Source organism: Hyperolius riggenbachi, chromosome 5 (genome assembly GCF_040937935.1).
Source record: "Hyperolius riggenbachi isolate aHypRig1 chromosome 5, aHypRig1.pri, whole genome shotgun sequence".
In the NCBI taxonomy this organism is placed as follows: domain Eukaryota; kingdom Metazoa; phylum Chordata; class Amphibia; order Anura; family Hyperoliidae; genus Hyperolius; species Hyperolius riggenbachi.
Window position 1 is genome coordinate 3,010,430 of NC_090650.1, and position 17,086 is coordinate 3,027,515.

At 48.2% G+C, this 17,086-nt stretch overlaps 1 protein-coding gene across 4 annotated transcripts in view; it reads left to right on the forward strand.

Annotated features, from left to right (window-relative positions):
* Positions 1–17,086, forward strand: part of LOC137519515 (actinia tenebrosa protease inhibitors-like) — a 159,611-nt gene that overhangs the window by 97,949 nt on the left and 44,576 nt on the right. For all 4 annotated transcript variants that reach the window (XM_068238474.1, XM_068238477.1, XM_068238476.1 and 1 more), the window contains one exon: positions 2,803–2,964. In XM_068238474.1, coding sequence (XP_068094575.1) covers positions 2,803–2,964 — 162 coding nt within the window. The remainder of the gene's footprint in view (positions 1–2,802; positions 2,965–17,086) is intronic.

Below are 17,086 nucleotides of genomic sequence, written 5' to 3' on the forward strand. Positions count from 1 at the left end.
GTTGAGGGATAACGTAGTACTATTTCACTATAAAAGGTTCTAAACAAGTAAAAGCACAAACACATACAAGAAACCTGTAGTATGAGCACATACAATACAAAACCCATAGGAAACAGTGGTTAGAATAAAGCCTGGTACAATTTTTATTGGCCAATCTTACCACATCTACATAGTATGAGGGCAAACAGATTGTGAATATTATGAACAGAGTGTGGAGGTAACCTCTCATACTACATGGGAGTACAGCAAGGTCTACTAACATTAACACAAACAAATGTGGTGCTCATCCCTGGAGCAGAAGCTTGAGGTCATCAGTCCTGCCAGGGTGATCATCAGCTATGCCAGAGGTCACAAGCCAGAGGGTGGTCATTATCCATGCCAGAGGTCAGAGGCCAGGGGGTGGTCATCATCCATGCCAGAGGTCAGAGGCCAGGGGGTGGTCATCATCCATGCCAGAGGTCAGAGGCCAGGGGGTGGTCATCAGCTATGCCAGAGGACAGAGGCCAGAGGGTGGTCATCAGCTATGCCAGAGGTCAGAGACCAGAGGGTGGTCATGATCCATGCCAGAGGTCAGAGAACAGAGGGTGGCCATCATCCATGCCAGAGGTCAGAGGCCAGGGGGTGGTCATCATCCATGCCAGAGGTCAGAGGCCAGGGGGTGGTCATCATCCATGCCAGAGGTCAGAGGCCAGGGGGTGGTCATCAGCTATGCCAGAGGACAGAGGCCAGAGGGTGGTAGTCAGCTATGTCAGAGGTCAGAGGCCAGAGGGTGGTCATGATCCATGCCAGAGGTCAGAGACCAGAGGGTGGCCATCATCCATGCCAGAGGTCAGAGGCCAGGGGGTGGTCATCATCCATGTCGGAGGTCAGATGCAAGAGGGTGGTCATCATCCATGACAGAGGTCACAGAATAGAGGGTGACCATCATCCATGCCAGAGGTCAGAAACCAGGGGGTGGTCATCATCCATGTCAGAGGTCACAGTCACAGACCAGAGGGTGGCCATCATCCATGTCGGAGGTCAGAAACCAGGGGCTGGTTGTCATCTATGCCAGAGGTCATTTTCTGTATCATTATGTACCCCTTGCTTGTTTTCCTACTTTGTACAACGCTACGGAATATGTTAGCTCTTTTTAAATCAATAATAATAGTTATAAATGTTAGCCCATCCTTAGAGGTAGGACTAAACACAGGGGCTTTGCTAGGATCCAAGGGATCCAGGGCACATTTTGGCACTCCACAGGGGCATAGCTTGGGGGGAGGGGTAGTTCATGTGTCAAAGGGTGCTAACTCCCCAAGGGCGCCCAGCCGGCACCACCAGGGGATGTTAGGGTTAGACAGCACTGGAGGGGGGGGGGGATATTAAGGTTAGGCACCACCAGGGGAATCTTAGGGATGGGTTAGGCCCCACCAAGTGGTTCTTCGGGTTAGGCACCCCAGGAGGGTCTTAGGGTTAGACACCACCAGGGGGATCTTGGTGTTAGGCACCACTGGGGGGGGGATCTTAGGGCTAGGCCCTACCAGGGAGGTTTTATGGTTAGGCACTACAAGGTGGATATTAGGGTTAGGCATCACCAGGAGGGTCTTAGGGTTAGGCACCACCAGGGGGATATTAGGGTTAGGCACCACCAGTGGGGTCTTAGGGTTAGGCACCACCAGGGGGATATTAGGGTTAGGCACCACCAGGGGGATCTTGGTGTTAGGCACCACTGGGGGGGGGGGGATCTTAGGGCTAGGCCCTACCAGGGAGGTTTTATGGTTAGGCACCACCAGTGAGGTATTATGGTTGGACACTACAAGGTGGATATTAGGGTTAGGCATCACTAGGAGGGTCTTAGGGTTTGGCACCACCAGGGAGGTTTTAGGGTTAGGCACCACCAGCGGGGTCTTAGAGCTAGGCACCACCAGTGGAGTCTTAGGGTTAGGCACCACCAGTGGGGTCTTAGGGTTAGGCACCACCAGGGGGATATTAGGGTTAGGCACCACCAGGGGGATCTTGGTGTTAGGCACCACTGGGGGGGGGGGAATCTTAGGGCTAGGCCCTACCAGGGAGGTTTTATGGTTAGGCACCACCAGTGAGGTATTATGGTTAGGCACTACAAGGTGGATATTAGGGTTAGGCATCACCAGGAGGGTCTTAGGGTTTGGCACCACCAGGGAGGTTTTAGGGTTAGGCACCACCAGTGGGGTCTTAGAGCTAGGCACCACCAGTGGAGTCTTAGGGTTAGGCACCACCAGTGGGGTCTTAGGGTTAGGCACCACCTAGGGGATATTACGGTTAGGCACCACCAGGGGCGTCATAGGGTTAGGCACCACCAGGGGCGTCATAGGGTTAGGCACCACCAGGAAGGTCTTAGGGTAAGGCACCAACAGGGGATTTAAGGGTTAGGCATTACAGGGGGGGGGGTCTCCTCTTCCAGGCACCCTTTTTAGATGTAAACAGCAGGTTGAACGCACCATATGTTTGCCTGGGGGGGCGGGCTTGAACACCCATATTTTGCTGTGAACTGTTCGCCATCACTATTTGTAAATAGGGACTGCCTTTATATATTTAAAAATAAAAAAATCTCTCATTTTCAATATTTTTAAATGTTGTGTTTGTACTATTTTCAGTTGGATGTAGGGGAATAAGCGGCCTGCAATGTCATATTCTGTTTGATTTACGTTTTACACTGCCAGCATATTTAGAAATAAGGATGTAATAATAAATTGTCATTCATGCCCTATTCCTGCAAAATCTTCATCATTCTTTTCCGTAAATCTTCTCTGTAATTCCTGACATCTTCCTTTTGTTTCCATGTAGATGACATCTGTACATTAGATCAGGAACCCGGCCCATGCCAGGCACATATGGAACGCTATTACTACGATAAGAAGACCAAATCTTGCCAAACATTTGTTTATGGAGGATGCCAGGGAAACAGAAATAATTTCCAAACACTGAAGGACTGTATTCACACCTGTGGTAATTACCAGTGCATCATTTTCTCACAATTACTTTACATATTTTGCTTCACATTCACACAATTGTATTGGTCATAATCATAATGTACCTGCTGCACAGGGCCTCCTGCTTCTGTGGGGTTGAGGGATAACGTACTAATTTCACACAAAAAAAGGTTCTAAACAAGTAAAAGCACACACACATACAAGAAACCTATAGTATGAGCACAAACAAGACAAAACCCCTAGGAAACAGTTGTTAGAATAAAGCCATATATTCAATTTGTATTGGTCAACTAGCTGATGACCCGGCGTTGCCCAGGTATGTATTTGGCTGGTGTTGGCTCCGCACACTTTTTCTAACCCTAACACACAATTACTCACTGACCAAGTTTGTGGGCTTTGGCATCAATAATTTGTATATTCCCAAAGAAATTAAATAAATCAGATTGGCTATTTGTGGCTCCGCCCCTCTCCAGCATTTGAACCCCAGTCGCCCAATGACCAACTGTAGCAGTTTTGAGGCATCTGCTATTAACAGTGTAAAAATGGCAGCAATTTAAATATTCCTGTCATGATCGCTGCCACAGCAGGTATTGCTGGAAGTAGTAGTGCTGCAGCTCAGGTAGTTCTGATCTCTTTCCATGCAAGCTGCATAGCTTTGTCTGCCTTTCCCTGCTGTCAGCTTGTGACTGATTATCATTCACCTGTGTGGGAATCTGCATGTCTGCTCCCATTGGATGACCTCAGTATAAAGATCTGCTTCCTGCAGGACTCCTCGGGTTTTCATAGCTTCAGTTTAAGCCTGTCTTGCTGTCGCTTCAGCCCCCAATCGTGTTTCTTGTTCTAAAGATACTTTGCTGGTCTTTGCATCATATATTGGTTCATTGCCAATATATATGCATACCAGCACGTTTATTATTTTCCTTGTATTCGTGTTACGTTGATACATCAGTGTCGCTGATATATACGTACACGAACTTTTTATATCCTGTGTTCAGTTAGTCAGTTTTCCAGCACGTTTTGGTAGTTTGCGCGTACCGTGATCACCCGTGCTGAGGTAGTTACCCTGCTCCTGGTTCTGTTTGTGGATTGCGTTCATCTCTGCGAAGAGATAACGAATCCTTCTGAATCCTGTTCTGTTACCGTTTGTGGATTGCGTTCATCGCTGCGAAGAGATAACGAATCCTTCTGAATCCTGTTCTGTTAACATTTGTGGATTGCGTTCATCTCTGCGAAGAGATAGCAAATCCTTCTGAGTCCTGTTCCCTGTATTGCTCCAGTCTAAGTCAGTGTTCCTGCTTATGTCATATATCGGTTCATTGCCGATATATACATATGTTAGTCAGACGTTACAAATAGTTTCATTGATAGCTGTAATTGTAATACGCTAGGAAAACATACTTACTGTATTTTTGTCTGTGTTACGTTCATCTATCTTGATCCTGCTATTTCCTGACTATCCTGTCCTGTCTTTGTGAGGCACGCCATCGCTGCTAACGCATTGGCTGCCTCATTCCAGTCTGTCTTGTTGTGGACGCTTGCTGTCACTAAGTAGCGGCTAGCTAGCAAGCATTCATTCTGTCTACCTGTCCTGATCTCCTCAGTTCTGGTTTATGCGCTCAGCGCTACCTTGCGCTGAGACGTTATCGCAAAAGTATTGTTTGTGGCTGTCGGATCTGCACCGGCTCTGTGCGCCACAATCTCCTTTTGGAGTCAGTCCTCCCCTCCACTATACTAGGGATAGCCTGTTTCCTTGTGCTAGTGTGTGTACCTCCTCCACGTCAGCTCATGCGTTGCATGCTGACTGTGGAGAATACACCACCAAGCCTTACAATTCCCCTTGAAAATCAACAGGTGAATTTTGATTGGCTATTATAGGCTCCACCCACTTACTAAATATTAATCTCAGTCACCCAGTGACCATCTGGGCAAAGTTTGAGAAACCTGCATTAACAGTGTAAAAAGGCCTGCAGTTTATATTTTCCCAGTGAAATTTGTTTTTGGCCTACTTTTTGCAACCTGGATACACCAATTTTGTAAGCTTTTGGGTTCTTGGCATCAATAAAACAAATCTGATTGGCTGTTTGTGGCTCCGCCCCCTTTTCTGAATTTAAACCCCAGTGACCCAATGACCAACTGTACCAGGTTTGAGGCTTGTGCCATTAACAGTGCAGAAAATTTAATATTCCCCTTGAAAAACAACAGGTGAATATTGATTGGCTTTGTTTAGGCTCCACCCAGTTTTAATATTAATCCCAGTCACCCAGTGATCATCTGGGCAAAGTTTGATAAGCCTGCCATTAACAGTGTAAGAATGGCTGCAGTTTACATTTTCCCAGGGAAATCTGTTTTTGGCTCCACCCAGTTTTTGTAACCTTGACACACAATCACTCAATGACCAAGTTTGTGAGCTTTTGGGTTCCTGGCATCAAAATTGTGTGAATGGAAGCAGTTTATCCAGCAGAGAAATCTTATTGGCTGTGTTTGGCTCCGCCCATTTACTGAATTTGAACCCCAGTCACTTAATGACCGACAGTAGCAGGTTTGAGGCCTCTGTCATTGATAGTGTAAGAATGGCAGCAATGTAAATATTCCCCTTGAAAATCAATAGATGAATTTTGATTGGATGTTGTAGGCTCCACCCACTTTCCTTAATATTCATCCCAGTCACCCAGTGACCAACTGTGTCAAGTTTGAGAATCCCGCTATTAACAGTGTAAGTGTTAGGATTCCTCCTATGATGTGTTCTGTCCATTGCAGGAGGTGCCGCAAATGGACAGTTCTGGTTTGTCAGCCTGCATTCAGTTGTGCATTCGCAGTGACTCACTTTATCATTTGCAATTGCTCTGCAGTTCTGAACAGCTCAGAATTATTCCGTCATTGTTCCACTAATGGTTTACTACAGCTGAGCTGCAGCCAGATAGCCCTGGATTTCCTGCAGGCATGTTCTTGCATAGAACTGCATGCATTTGTTATGATGGTCTTTCAGCTAGCAAATGGTAATCAAGCCAGCTCAGGATTGGATGATTACCATTCAGCTGTGTGGAGATTTGCATGCTTGCATCTATTGGCTGATGCCTACATAAAAGTCTGCCTCTCCTGTTAGACTCCGACCCGTCATAGTTTCAGCTCTGTCTAGGCTGTTACTGGGTCCCTTGATATTGTAAAATATATCCCTTGTCTTAGTTCAGTTATTCCTGTGGAGCTACGTTATATATTTCCCATGGAGACATATATATATACTCCTTCTAGTACCGATATTTTGTATTGCCTAGCCTTGTTCGCAGTATTGTTCCTGATCCTAGCCAGTCTTCCTTGCTGATGTTATATATCGGTTCATGGCCGATATATAGAGTTGAGCCGAAATTTTCGTAAATTCGCATTACTAAAATTACGCATGCGAAATTTGCGATTACGATGCGAAATTACGGTAGCGTAATTGCCATTAAAATCGTAATTGAAAATACCGTAAGCGTAATTTTCAACGCGTAATTTCGCATTAAACGCTACCGTAATTTCGCGTTAAACCGTAACGCTCCGTATAATATAAAAAAGCCGCCGATTTTAAGGGTTAATAGCAAAGCCCCCTTAAATGCTAAGAGCCTCAAATTTGGAGAATATATTAAGGAGATCAGGAGGAATAAGAGGAAAAATGTTTTTTTCAAAAAGACCTTATAGTTTTTGAGAAAATCGATGTTAAAGTTTCAAAGGAAAAATGTAAACATTTAAAAACCCGCCGACTTTAACGGTTAATAGCAAAGCCTGCTTAAAGTTTAGGAACACCAAATTCCCAGGGTATATTAAGGGGATCACTGGGAATAAGAGGAAAATTTTTTTTTTCAAAAAGACCTTATAGTTTTTGAGAAAATCGATTTTTAAGTTTCAAGGGCGAAAATGTCTTTTAAATGCGGAAAATGTCAGTTTTTTTTGCACAGGTAACAATACTGTATTATTTTCATAGATTCCCCCAAGTGGGAAGAGTTTTACTTACTTCGTTCTGAGTGTTGGAAATATAAAAAAAAAAACGACGTGGGGTCCCCCCTCCCAGACCTCTTTAACCCCTTGTCCCCCATGCAGGCTGGGATAGCCAAAATGCGGAGCACCGGCCGCGTGGGGCTCCGCACCCTGACTATACCAGCCCGCATGGTCCATGGATTGGGGGGTCTCGGAAGGGGAGGGGCAGCCAAGCTTTCCCCTCCCCCTCCGAGCCCTTGTCCAATCCAAGGACAAGGGGCTCTTCTCCACCTCCGATGTGCGGTGGAGGTGGAGGCCGCGATTTCCTGGGGGGGGGGGTTCATGGTGGAATCTGGGAGTCCCCTTTAAAAAGGGGTCCCCCAGATGCCCACCCCCCCTCCCAGGAGAAATGAGCATAGAGGTACTTGTACCCCTTACCCATTTCCTTTAAGAGTTAAAAGTAAATAAACACACAGACACTTAGAAAAAGTATTTTAATTGAACAAAAAACATAACCACGAAAAAAGTCCTTTAATATTCTTAATTAACCATTAATACTTACCTGTCCCTTTAAATAAATGATCCCTCGCAATATCCTCGGAAATGTTCTATCAGTTACAATGTAACAAAGTTATTACAATGTAACAACTTTTTTACATTGTAACTACGCCGCACCCGACGTCACTCGCCGCCGCCGCATCCGCTTCTGTGCTGCACGGACCCGACAGAGCTCTGAGCTATATAGCTCAGAGCTCTCTAAGCATCTTTGTATTTGGGCTCCAAGGAGCCCCATTGGTCCTTAGCAGACCAATGGGGTTCCTTTAAATCAGAAGGAACCCCATTGGTCTGCTAAGGACCAATGGGGCTCCTTGCAGCTAGAGTTGGGCCGAACGGTTCGCCTGCGAACGGTTCCATGCGAACTTCAGTGGTTTGCGTTCGCGTCCCGCAGGCGAACCTTTGCGGAAGTTCGGTTCGCCCCATAATGCACATGGAGGGTCAACTTTGACCCTCTACATCACAGTCAGCAGGCCCAGTGTAGCCAATTAGGCTACACTAGCCCCTGGAGCCCCACCCCCCCTTATATAAGGCAGGCAGCGGCGGCCATTACGGCCACTCGTGTGCCTGCATTAGTCAGAGTAGGGCGAGCTGCTGCAGACTGTCTCTCAGGGAAAGATTAGTTAGGCTTAGCTTGTTCCTGTCTGGCTGCATACCTGTTCTGTGAACCCACCACTGCATACCTGTGCTGTGAACCCACCACTGCATACCTGTGCTGTGAACCCACCACTGCATACCTGTTCTGTTCAGTGGACCCGCCACTGTATACCTGTTCATTGAACCCACCACTGCATACCTGTGCTGTGAACCCACCACTGCATACCTGTGCTGTGAACCCACCACTGCATACCTGTGCTGTGAACCCACCACTGCATACCTGTTCTGTTCAGTGGACCCGCCACTGCATACCTGTTCTGTTTAGTGAACCGCCACTGTATACCTGTTCTGTTTAGTGAACCCGCCACTGCATACCTGTTCTGTTCAGTGGACCCACCGCATCAGTGCGCATACCTGTGCAGTTAAGTGAACCCGCCACTGCATACCTGTTCTGTTCAGTGGACCCGCCACTGCATACCTGTTCTGTTTAGTGAACCCGCCACTGCATACCTGTTCTGTTCAGTGAACCCACCGCATCAGTGCGCATACCTGTGCAGTTAAGTGAACCCGCCACTGCATACCTGTTCTGTTCAGTGAACCGCCACTGTATACCTGTTCTGTTTAGTGAACCCGCCACTGCATACCTGTTCTGTTCAGTGGACCCGCCACTGCATACCTGTTCTGTTCAGTGAACCCACCGCATCAGTGCGCATACCTGTGCAGTTAAGTGAACCCGCCACTGCATACCTGTTCTGTTCAGTGGACCCGCCACTGCATACCTGTTCTGTTTAGTGAACCGCCACTGTATACCTGTTCTGTTTAGTGAACCCGCCACTGCATACCTGTTCTGTTCAGTGGACCCACCGCATCAGTGCGCATACCTGTGCAGTTAAGTGAACCCGCCACTGCATACCTGTTCTGTTCAGTGGACCCGCCACTGCATACCTGTTCTGTTTAGTGAACCGCCACTGTATACCTGTTCTGTTTAGTGAACCCGCCACTGCATACCTGTTCTGTTCAGTGGACCCGCCACTGTGTATACCTGTTCATTGAACCCACCACTGCATACCTGTGCTGTGAACCCACCACTGCATACCTGTGCTGTGAACCCACCACTGCATACCTGTGCTGTGAACCCACCACTGCATACCTGTTCTGTTCAGTGGACCCGCCACTGCATACCTGTTCTGTTTAGTGAACCGCCACTGTATACCTGTTCTGTTTAGTGAACCCGCCACTGCATACCTGTTCTGTTCAGTGGACCCACCGCATCAGTGCGCATACCTGTGCAGTTAAGTGAACCCGCCACTGCATACCTGTTCTGTTCAGTGGACCCGCCACTGCATACCTGTTCTGTTTAGTGAACCGCCACTGTATACCTGTTCTGTTTAGTGAACCCGCCACTGCATACCTGTTCTGTTCAGTGGACCCGCCACTGTGTATACCTGTTCATTGAACCCACCACTGCATACCTGTGCTGTGAACCCACCACTGCATACCTGTGCTGTGAACCCACCACTGCATACCTGTGCTGTGAACCCACCACTGCATACCTGTTCTGTTCAGTGGACCCGCCACTGCATACCTGTTCTGTTTAGTGAACCGCCACTGTATACCTGTTCTGTTTAGTGAACCCGCCACTGCATACCTGTTCTGTTCAGTGGACCCACCGCATCAGTGCGCATACCTGTGCAGTTAAGTGAACCCGCCACTGCATACCTGTTCTGTTCAGTGAACCCGCCACTGCATACCTGTTCTGTTTAGTGAACCGCCACTGTATACCTGTTCTGTTTAGTGAACCCGCCACTGCATACCTGTTCTGTTCAGTGGACCCGCCACTGTGTATACCTGTTCATTGAACCCACCACTGCATACCTGTGCTGTGAACCCACCACTGCATACCTGTGCTGTGAACCCACCACTGCATACCTGTGCTGTGAACCCACCACTGCATACCTGTTCTGTTCAGTGGACCCGCCACTGCATACCTGTTCTGTTTAGTGAACCGCCACTGTATACCTGTTCTGTTTAGTGAACCCGCCACTGCATACCTGTTCTGTTCAGTGGACCCACCGCATCAGTGCGCATACCTGTGCAGTTAAGTGAACCCGCCACTGCATACCTGTTCTGTTCAGTGGACCCGCCACTGCATACCTGTTCTGTTTAGTGAACCCGCCACTGCATACCTGTTCTGTTCAGTGGACCCGCCACTGCATACCTGTTCTGTTTAGTGAACCGCCACTGTATACCTGTTCTGTTTAGTGAACCCACCACTGCATACCTGTTCTGTTCAGTGGACCCGCCACTGCATACCTGTTCTGTGAACCCGCCACTGTATACCTGTTCTGTTCAGTGAACCCACCGCATCAGTGCGCATACCTGTGCAGTTAAGTGAACCCACCTACCTACGTGAGTGCACGCAGTGTGATATACCACTCCGTGCATACCCGATATGGACAAAACAGGTAGAGGAAGAGGTAGTGGCAGAGCCAGAGGAAGGCCACCCGGCAGGTCTGCGCGAGGTCGTGTAAATGTAATTTCGTGTGGACCTGGCCCACAGTACAGTGCTCGGAAGAAGGCACGTCCCATCACCTCCCAAGATTGTCAGGACGTGGTTGAGTATTTAGCGACACAGAACACCTCATCTTGCTCAGCCACCAGTGCTACTACTAGCACCACTTCCGCTGCATTTGACACTTCGCAAGAATTATTTAGTGGTGAAATCACTGATGCACAGCCATTGTTGTTACAGCCAGAGATAGGCAACGTGGTGTGCGACAACGGCAGCAATCTGCTTGCCGCTTTGCATATGGGGAAGCTGACACACATACCCTGCATGGCACATGTCATGAATCTAGTGGTTCAAAGATTTGTGGCAAAGTACCCTGGCTTAGCGAATGTCCTGAAGCAGGCCAGGAAGTTCTGTGGGCATTTGAGGCGGTCTTACACAGCCATGGCACGCTTTGCGGAAATTCAGCGCAAAAACAACATGCCGGTGAGACGCCTCATTTGCGATAGCCCGACTCGCTGGAACTCGACCCTGCTCATGTTCTCCCGCCTGCTAGAACAGAAGAAAGCCGTCACCCACTACCTCTACAACTACAGTAGAATGAAACAGTCTGGGAAGATGGGGATGTTCTGGCCCGACAACTGGACACTGATGGAAAATGCATGCAGGCTCATGCGGCCGTTTGAGGAGGTGACCAACCTGGTGAGCCGCAGTGAGGGCACCATCAGCGACTTAATTCCCTACGCTTACTTCTTGGAGCGTGCTGTGCGTAGAGTGGCGGATGAAGCTGTGAATGAGCGTGACCAGGAACCGTTACGGCAGGAACAGGCATGGGACCAATTTTCATCAGACCCAGCTGTTTCCTCAACACCTGCGGCAGCACAGAGGGGGGAGGAGGAGGAAGAAGAGAAGTCGTGTGCAGAAGACGAATCAGACTCAGAGGATGATGAGCAAGGTGTTTCTTTGGGGGAGGAGGAGGAGGAGGAGGAGGGGACAGCGGCAGGAGAACAACCTCAGCAGGCATCGCAAGGGGCTTGTGCTGCTCAACCTTCCCGTGGTATTGTTCACGGCTGGGGGGAGGAGGTTGACTTACCTGACGTCACTGAGGAAGAGCAAGAGGAGATGGAGGGTACTGGATCCGACTTTGTGCAGATGTCGTCTTTTATGCTGTCCTGCCTGTTGAGGGACCCCCGTATAAAAAACCTCAAGGGGAATGAGCTGTACTGGGTGGCCACACTACTAGACCCTCGGTACAGGCACAAAGTGGCGGACCTGTTACCAACTCACCGGAAGGTGGAAAGGATGCAGCACATGCAGAACCAGCTGTCAACTATGCTTTACAATGCCTTTAAGGGTGATGTGACGGCACAACGCCAGCAAGGTACCACTGCCACTAATCCTCCTCCCGTGTCCACGCAGTCAAAGACAGGACGCTCCAGCGATCTCATGGTGATGTCGGACATGCGGACGTTCTTTAGTCCAACGCCTCGCCGTAGCCCTTCCGGATCCACCCTCCACCAACGCCTGGAACGGCAGGTAGCTGACTACCTGGCCTTAAGTGTGGATGTAGACACTGCTGTGAACAGCGATGAGGAACCCTTGAACTACTGGGTGCGCAGGCTTGACCTGTGGCCAGAGCTGTCCCAATTTGCCATCCAACTTCTCTCCTGCCCTGCCGCAAGCGTCCTCTCAGAAAGGACCTTCAGCGCAGCTGGAGGCATTGTCACAGAGAAGAGAAGTCGCCTAAGTCACAAAAGTGTTAAGTACCTCACCTTTATCAAAATGAATGAGGCATGGATCCCGGAGGGCTGCTGCCCGCCCCAAGACTAAGTCAGTCCCCGCACATACAGCATCTCTGCCTGCACGCCGTGTGACTGGCTGCCTGGCCTGCCCCAAGAAGACTAAGTCGCTCCCAGTCCCTCCACACAGCATGTCTGCCTGCAGGCCGCTTGACTACCTTCTCCGCCACCACCAACAGGGTCCGGGACTCCAGGCGGATTGCTGAATTTTTTAGGCCGCTGCTAGCAGCGGCCGCTGTAATAATTTTTCGGGTGCGTGTACATGACTGCCTAATTTTTCTGGCTGCACTGCGGGCAGCTGCAACAACAAAAGAAAAGGCATGTACATGCGCCCATTCCCCTTCGTGATCATTACCTTGCCGTGGTGAAGGGGCTTGCATATCACAATGGAGCAATGACCGGCGCCTAGATGAGTGTCTCGGGGGGCACACCCACGATAATAAGGTCGTTGCCTCATTGTGGTCAGACCAAATTTGATCAGCTGGACAGTCACTGTTCTGTCATTCAGCTACATCAGCCAGATGACCATATGGGCTGTAAAGCCACCAAAACCTGCACTCTCGCCATGGTGCGCACCAGTAAAGCACGGCCGTCACTACACAAACAGCTGTTTGCGGTGCGTTACACGATGAGTTTGGTGTGTCAGTGTGAAGCAGTACCTTAATTACACTACCTGATTGATGTATACACATGCAAGATGTTTGAAAGCACTTTAGGCCTGTCATTTAGCATTCAATGTGATTTCTGCCCTTAAAACGCTGCTTTGCGTCAAATCCAGATTTTTCCCGGGGAATTTTGGCATGTATCCCACTCCGCCATCCCCCCCTCCAGGTGTTAGACCCCTTGAAACATCTTTTCCATCACTTTTGTGGCCAGCATAATTATTTTTTTTTTTCAAAGTTCGCATCCCCATTGAAGTCTATTGCGGTTCGCGAACTTTAACGCGAACCGAACCTTTCGCGAAAGTTCGCGAACCCGGTTCGCGAACCGAAAATCGGAGGTTCGGCCCAACACTACTTGCAGCCCAAATACAAAGATGCTTAGAGAGCTCTGAGCTATATAGCTCAGAGCTCTGTCGGGTCCGTGCAGCACAGACGCGGATGCGGCGGCGGCGAGTGACGTCGGGTGCGGCGTAGTTACAATGTAACAAAGTTGTTACATTGTAATAACTTTGTTACATTGTAACTGATAGAACATTTCCGAGGATATTGCGAGGGATCATTTATTTAAAGGGACAGGTAAGTATTAATGGTTAATTAAGAATATTAAAGGACTTTTTTCGTGGTTATGTTTTTTGTTCAATTAAAATACTTTTTCTAAGTGTCTGTGTGTTTATTTACTTTAACTCTTAAAGGAAATGGGTAAGGGGTACAAGTACCTCTATACTCATTTCTCCTGGGAGGGGGGGTGGGCATCTGGGGGACCCCTTTTTAAAGGGGACTCCCAGATTCCACCATGAACCCCCCCCAGGATATCGCGGCCTCCACCTCCACCGCCCATCGGAGGTGGAGAAGAGCCCCTTGTCCTTGGATTGGACAAGGGCTCGGAGGGGGAGGGGAAAGCTTGGCTGCCCCTTCCCTTCCGAGACCCCCCAATCCATGGACCATGCGGGCTGGTATAGTCAGGGTGCGGAGCCCCACGCGGCCGGTGCTCCGCATTCTGGCTATCCCAGCCTGCATGGGGGACAAGGGGTTAAAGAGGTCTGGGAGGGGGGACCCCACGTCGTTTTTTTTTAATATTTCCCACACTCAGAACGAAGTAAGTAAAACTCTTCCCACTTGGGGGAATCTATGAAAATAATACACTATTGTTACCTGTGCAAAAAAAACTGACATTTTCCGCATTTAAAAGACATTTTCGCCCTTGAAACGTAAAAATCGATTTTCTCAAAAACTATAAGGTCTTTTTGGAAAAAATTTTTTTCCTCTTATTCCCACTGATCCCCTTAATATACCCTGGGAATTTGGTGTTCCTAAACTTTAAGCAGGCTTTGCTATTACCCGTTAAAGTCGGCGGGTTTTTAAATGTTTACATTTTTCCTTTGAAACTTTAACATCGATTTTCTCAAAAACTATAAGGTCTTTTTGAAAAAAAATATTTTCCTCTTATTCCTCCTGATCTCCTTAATATATTCTCCAAATTTGAGGCTCTTAGCATTTAAGGGGGCTTTGCTATTAACCCTTAAAGTCGGCGGCTACCTAACATTGATACATGCGTCAACTTTTCCGCTTGGGAGCATGGCCATACGCATTAATTTCGTAATACCGACTGTAATGCGAAAATTACGCGAAAATTACGGTTACGCGAAATTTCGCAAAATCCTTCTTCATTACGATTATGTACTTACGGCCATAATCGTAATTACACTAATTACGCGAAATTTCGCGAAATCGTAATTACGTCATTACGCTCATCTCTACCGATATATACATATGTTAGTCAGTCGTTAGTAGTTTCATTGATGGCTGTAAGTTGTAATACGCTAGGAAATCATATCTATTGTATATTTGTCTGTGTATTACGTTTGCCTGCCTTTTGATTCTGCTATTGCCTGCCGATTCTGTCCTGTCCTTGCGAGGTAGCTATTGCTGTGGTTGCTATTGGTTACCTCACTCCTGTCTCTGTGAATAATTGCTGTCACTGAGGCAGTGACTAGATTAGCAAGCATTCATTCTGTCAGCCTCTGTCCTCCTAGTCCTGTCCTTGCGAGGTAACCATTGCTGTGGTTGCTATTGGTTACCAGGCATGGTCGGAAAATTCTGCGGAATTATTAATTCCGTGATTCCGGTCGGAATTAATAATTCCGATTTTGTTAGTCGGAACGGAATTTCTCAAACGGAATTCCGCGAAAATTTATAATTCCGACGGAATTTTCCGGAATCACATCAAAATATTCTCTCCTCCTCCCTCCCTCCATCCTCTTATATCATCCAGTAGGAAATTGCAGATTTTCAAAACAGCTTATATACCATGGCTGGGATTTGAACCCAGGATGCAGTGTGTAGTAGGTATCTGTCTTAACCTCTAGACCATGAACCACACTACATGGTAAAGCTATCCTAGCATAAACCATACTACCATTATGATCAATGCAATAGAAAAAGTAGTATGAATAAGGATCGGTACTTTTTGAAAAGCATGCTTATATACCATAGCTGGGATTTGAACCCAGGATGCAGTGTGTAGTAGCTAGTAGGTATCTGTCTTAACCTCTAGACCATGAACCACACTACATGGTAGTAGGTATCTGTCTTACCCCCTAGACCATCAACCACACTCAGGGCCGGGCCGAGGCAGAGGCTGGAGAGGCTCCAGCCTCAGGGCGCAGTGTAGGAGGGGGTGCACAATTCATTCAGCTGTCATTCCCAATTGTGTTTGAAGCAGAAAGAAATAAGAAAAGGTGATACATGGCAGCGACTGCAAGCCAGATAAGTAGCGATTAAGGTGTTGGGGGGGTTGGGGGCCCTGGGGCACCTCTTAGTGTAATAGCAATCAGTGTGTGATGGCTGGGGTGGGAGGGATGGGGGGCACACTTTGCTGTCTCAGCCTTGGGTGCTGAAGGACCTTGTCCCACCTCTACATGCTAAAGCTGGCCTAGCATGTACCATACTACCATTATGATCAATTCAATAGATATGCTATGGTATATAAGCATGCTTTTCAAAAAGTACAAATCCTTAATCATGCTACTTTTTCTATTGAATTGATCATAATGGTAGTATGGTTTATGCTAGGACAGCTGACGGTGCTCGGCCAAACCGTTCGGCCACATGGCCGAACTAAGAGCGCATGGCCGAACGTTCCCCGAACGTTCGGCTAGCGCTGTGATTGGCCGAACGGGTCACGTGGTTCGGACCCGAACGCGCTCTGATTGGCCGAACGGTCACGTGGTTCGGGTAAATAAATACCCGAACCACGTCATATCTCCGCCATTTGTCTGTGGGTTTAGCTTTGGGTAGGCAGGCAGGGTAGTTCGCGCTCCAGCCACGCTAGCCAGGGTCCCCCCCAGTCATTGTGTGTCGCAGCTGGGAACAGTAGTACACCGCTCGCTCAGCCACACTATATATAGCATTGTTTACTGCCACTGTGTACCTCGCTCAGCCACACTATATAGCATTCTGTGTACTGTTCTGTGTCTGCTGGGAACAGTAGTACACCGCTCGTTCAGCCACACTATATAGCATTCTGTGTACTGTTCTGTGTCTGCTGGGAACAGTAGTACACCGCTCGTTCAGCCACACTATATAGCATTCTGTGTACTGTTCTGTGTCTGCTGGGAATAGTGGTACACCGCTCGTTCAGCCACACTATATAGCATTCTGTGTACTGTTCTGTGTCTGCTGGGAACAGTAGTACACCGCTCGTTCAGCCACACTATATAGCATTCTGTGTACTGTTCTGTGTCTGCTGGGAATAGTGGTACACCGCTCGTTCAGCCACACTATATAGCATTCTGTGTACTGTTCTGTGTCTGCTGGGAACAGTAGTACACCGCTCGTTCAGCCACACTATATAGCATTCTGTGTACTGTTCTGTGTCTGCTGGGAACAGTAGTACACCGCTCGTTCAGCCACACTATATAGCATTCTGTGTACTGTTCTGTGTCTGCTGGGAACAGTAGTACACCGCTCGTTCAGCCACACTATATAGCATTCTGTGTACTGTTCTGTGTCTGCTGGGAATAGTGGTACACCGCTCGTTCAGCCACACTATATAGCATTCTGTGT